Here is a 5,004-nt window from a genome sequence, read left to right on the forward strand (position 1 = left end):
GACTAAGCTATGCCCTGCATGCCGCTGGGGGTCCTTGGAAAACAAGCATGGAGACGTATTGTTATGTGGGTCATGCTTTGGGGCATATCCAAAAATTCACAATCGGAAGTGGAGCAACTATTAGGTAAATGGATGTTGTAAGAGATCCGCATACAGCGATCTTTACGGGTCCGACGTCTTGCAGAAAAACACAACGCGTCCTAGACTTTTGGAAGATGAGTATCAGAAGCACTATCACAATATAGTGATATTTTGCCCGATCATACGGTCGAACAGTACATATTTAAACAGAGCGTCACTTTGGAGGGATGATTATCTATTTATAATAGACCCCGAAAATGAGCTTTTTGAATGGATAGCTAAATTATCGTCATTATTGGCGGCCGAGGAGAGTCTGTTCGTTGTCGATGACATGATATCAGACAAAAACCCCGATAAAAAAGGCAGCCTTTTAGCTATTTCGGGAAGGCATCGCAAGCATAGCGTGTGGCTCTTAACCCAAAATTACAGTGCTCTTCTAAAAAATCTTCGGAGGCAAAAGAAACAGTTATTTGCCTGGTACCCACATGAACGCAGTGATATGAGACTAATTGATGAAGAGACGAATCTCATGCACGACTGGCCGAGCTGAAGAGGTCCAAGCACGCATGTCTATACGTAAGGCTTGAACACCCCAGGGTCTGGAAGATTTTGGAGTGACTGTTATGAAATCCTCCGGCCCATTGGTATACAGAAAGATTTCGTGTTTAACACAGGAGCCATCGAGACCCTGCTCGATGAACAAAATCAACTCCTGTTCAAAAGGGCAGGTATTGGACGTTTTTTGGGTATTGCTGATATAAAGAGCAATTTTCAATATGTTGAAGGAGTCATAACAAGGCAAGAAATTATAGGAAAAAGCGAGGGGGTTGCAACCCTCTCCCGATCAGGTATGCTGGGAGGAGGGAAAAATTGGCATGACGTCCTTGTCACGCTCGAGGGCGCCCTGGAAATTGTGCGTAAATCAAAAAATCTGAAAGCCGTTGGCGTCATTAATTGGTTGGCCAGGACAGGTGTCCAAAAACTTCAAGATGTAATTAAGGAGCAGCGTCAAGCTTTTGAGGACAGGGATGATAAGATGACCATACTTGGTGATAAAATTGAGGAGAGGGACAACCAACTCCTGGCACTCGGTGATGAGCTGGAGGATAGGAATAAAAAGAACTGTCGCAGAGACATGTACCGCGTCGATATCAATATGACACCGTGCTATGTGTAGCCGATAATAACGATCCCTATGAACATGGAAAAAAGGGTATACATAAACACTATATGATCCGATGCCAAAGTAGGCAACTCGGTACAAGAATAGGAACCTTAAAGGCAATGTACCCCAAGATAACCGTGAGAAAACTGGAATGTGACGACCCGAATGCCGTACATGCTTGGTGCCGATTCAGGAATGATTGTCTTGGTACCGATAATTTTTACCTCAACCATTTCACGTTGCCCGACGATGATACGCGGGAGCTATTCGAAGGTATGTTTGACATCGATATGTCGTAGGCAGACGCTTTTTAATACTACCCATTGGAGCAGTATTAAAAATTAAGGGTTCGTGGGGGCATCCACCATGGACCTTACCATTCTTTCGCATGTTCCGGTGGCACTTCAACATCATCCGTTCCCCTGCATGAGTTCTTCCGGGACGAAGCTCTTTTCATGACCATCCTTTAGGTAGTACAGAACACGGCTACCCGCCACAATCCTATCCAGCTTATACATTTTCCTACTCCATTAGGCATCGGTTGCGCGTCTTTTAGAGTCACTATGCTCCTTCCCGGGTTGCAGCAGATACAAGTATAAACCATCCTCGGGTAGAGGCTTTTCCTCGGGATATTCTTCGCTTTTCGCGAGTGGTACATCATCCAACTTGATCGCCTTATTAGGTTTCATGCCAATCATAGTAGTTTTTGTATTGTTTAGACCCTTCACCAGAGCATACAAATGTTTGATCTAGGTGCTACTAGTTTCATTGGATGCTAAGTCTTAGGCATCTTGGGTCTTGAAGAGTCTCTCGGCAAGGACTTTGTTATAGCTTTCGACGAAGGCCGTGAACGTATGTTGATATTTCGTGGTGACCCACTTGATCTCAACACCTTTGCTTTCCAGGAGTTTGCTCACATCTGATTTGAACTCAGAACCATTATCGCACTGAAAGGTTTTAGGGTAGTGTAAAGGTCCCGCTTTGTAGATATCTTTGATCATGTTGGCGACCTCACTGACCTTCTTTGTTCGCAGGGCTCTTGCTACTTTGTAACGCGAGGCAACGTCAAAACCTGTCAGGGTGTACTTGTATGTATTACCATATAGTTTATCATGCAGCATGTACAACAGATCAAATTGGTACACCTCGTTTGGTCTTGTAATGCTAAAATGGGGGTAGTCAATACGTTTTGGACCGCGAATGTGTCTTAGCCACAAGAGTTGCCTACTAAGCCAATGTATTACCTTCTTTTTGGAGAGACCGCTCTCCTTTGCGAGTAATTTAACGGATTTACGGCCGGTCCAGAGATGTTCTGGGGTATAGTAGATATTTTTAAGCTTTTCATCCTCCCTAATAACAACCTGCATTTTTGGCATGTTTATTTTACATGTTAAAACGCGTTATTACAGATATTTATAGACAATGAACTCCAATATACAGGGAGTCAACAACGAACATAAGCTCACCATCTTGTTGGATTTTTGAAAGGGTGTAAAAGTCCTTCAGTTGCGGTGCCTTGTTGTCAGAGGGGATATAAAAATTATACATATCATTTTCCAAGTCCTTTAGGCTTCTGCCAGCTTTTATTTGTTTCTTCCGCTGAGTATTAAACCAATCGAGTTTTTTCTGTCTATCCCGTATCCATTGAGCCTGGGCCGTATGGAGCTTTTCAACGGCCTCATCATAACGCCTGCGCTCCGCCTCACCATTCCCTGGGAGCTTGCTGAAAAAATAATTTGTACCGGAAAAGGCTAGGGCGTTGATTGCCGCGCCTGCCACAATTACAGCTATCGTAACCATGTTTCTTTATTCTGAGATGAAACGTTTACCCTTGGCCATATTTTCGCTTGCCCATTTTCTCGGTATTTAATCGGTACCTTGTGATCAATATGCCACTCCCATAATTATCCCATGCCATACCCTCAACAAACTGGGCTTCAATATGGGTCCGCAGGGTAGCCATATCGCACCCTAGATACTCCTGAGAGCTGAGTTCCTTGTTTTCTTTCAGGGCTTGGAGGTTTGGATTCTTACGACGGAAGCAAGATGGCCATTGGGATCACATATGGGGCATTGATGCCTTTGTTTTTGATGGTGGCAGATGCTTCCACCCCCACAGTCCTTACAGCGAGATCTTCGTCTATCATGTTTGATACATATGCTTCCACCTCTGCACTTTTTACATGTTGATCTTGTTCTACCATATACTGACTTCCCTTACAGTCTTTACATTTGGACCTCTGCCTTTCGTGGGGGCACTTATTTTTAACACTCCACCGCTTCATTTTATCCAGGCATTTGATACATGTTCTTGTTCGACCATTCCCCCTGTTCTTGAAACTGTCCAAAGTGTTTACATCTCTCCCATTTCCATTCCATATTAACTCGTTTTTGCCCTTGGGGACAAACACGAGTTGTTTAATATTCGACACGATCAAGCCTACCGTCCAGAACATTAAGCTGCGCATGTTGTAACAGATACATGAAGCACACATCACTCAGGTATAACTCTGCATACCAAGTCTGATACTGATAATTTTATGCGTAGCATCAGCCGGCTTGGCTCCCGTGCTCCCTGCGGCTTCCGTCCCTACATCCTTGATGACGTCGCTGTTAGGCGCAAAATTGATTATGAATTGCAATCTGTCGTACTGGCCTCCCGGATATAAGGGGGGAGGTCTCGTGTCGACTCTAGGCCTTAGCGATGGCCTTTTCTACATCCGTTCCCACATGACCAATGGCCTTGACCTGTAGGGCCCTGATTGTGCTGTCATTAGGGTTAATCCCCTCCAATATAAGGTTATTGTTGCGCACAAACTTGGATAGCCATAGATCTCTGTATACGGCTAGGATGTTGTAGTCGCTTATATTCTGAACCTCCTTGTTATTTAGAGTAATGCGTAGGCTCTTCACCAGGGATTTACTTATGTTTGACACGAGGGTTCTTGTTGTATTGGTCCTGGTCAGCGTCAGATCAAATGAGAGCTTGAGACTACCCGGGATAATGACATCATTTTGTGGCATATTTGAAAAGTCAACGTACAGATCTTCTTCCTGGTCGATTGTTGACGGTGTATGGGAAATCTGGACCATTTGTCGGCGCCCCTTCATACCTAATACCTGTTTGCTTTCTGCGTAAGGGTGCATCAATGTACTGTATGCGTTCATTATATATATTCATTATATAGCTGTAAATAAAGATGGCCGATAACCCGGGATATGATTTTACGGCCGAGAAAGACATAGATAAGCATGATGATAAAGAAGATAAAGAAGATACGCAACAGTCAACGCAACTCCCAGGAACACATCGACTTCCATCAACATAGAGACAGTAGCAGAGAAATGCGCGCAGGCAACTGCAGCTGGGGCTGGGGGAACTAAATTTGGAGGAAACCGTCGACGATCTTTATGATAAACTTAGCGAGCATTTAAATTTGACGTCAACCGATAAGGGTAAAAAGCTTGTTTTTAGGAAAGTAACGCTGGGGGTAGAACCTGTAAGGAAATAGTGCTTACGACTAGTATAGGTAAATTTAAATCCATTAAGAGACGGACTTAGGACCTACGCGTCTGCCTTAGGTTTTGATAAATATCAAACACCTAATAAAGTTAGTAAAGCAGAGGCCCAGAAACTTCTGCAGAGGGAGGAGTATATTGAAATGGATTCACTGGATGGTATCAGAAATGCCGAGATTTTCGTGGACGAGTCAGAAAGACTTATTAAAGAAACTGCTGGGGGATATCAAAGGCCTTGA

The 5,004-nt window shown here is 43.9% G+C and overlaps 1 protein-coding gene across 1 annotated transcript; it reads right to left on the reverse strand.

Moving 5' to 3' along the window:
• Positions 1-2,028: 2,028 nt before the first annotated feature.
• Positions 2,029-2,622, reverse strand: LOC130648207 (uncharacterized). Its single transcript, XM_057454243.1, has one exon. The coding sequence runs from the start codon at positions 2,620-2,622 to the stop codon at positions 2,029-2,031; it is 594 nt and encodes a 197-aa protein (XP_057310226.1).
• Positions 2,623-5,004: the final 2,382 nt, after the last annotated feature.

This window comes from Hydractinia symbiolongicarpus, chromosome 6 (genome assembly GCF_029227915.1).
Source record: "Hydractinia symbiolongicarpus strain clone_291-10 chromosome 6, HSymV2.1, whole genome shotgun sequence".
Classification (NCBI taxonomy): domain Eukaryota; kingdom Metazoa; phylum Cnidaria; class Hydrozoa; order Anthoathecata; family Hydractiniidae; genus Hydractinia; species Hydractinia symbiolongicarpus.

Excerpts from the sequence above, each read along its gene's own strand:
- LOC130648207 (XM_057454243.1), bottom strand. The coding sequence starts at position 2,622 with ATGCCAAAAATGCAGGTTGTTATTAGGGAGGATGAAAAGCTTAAAAAT.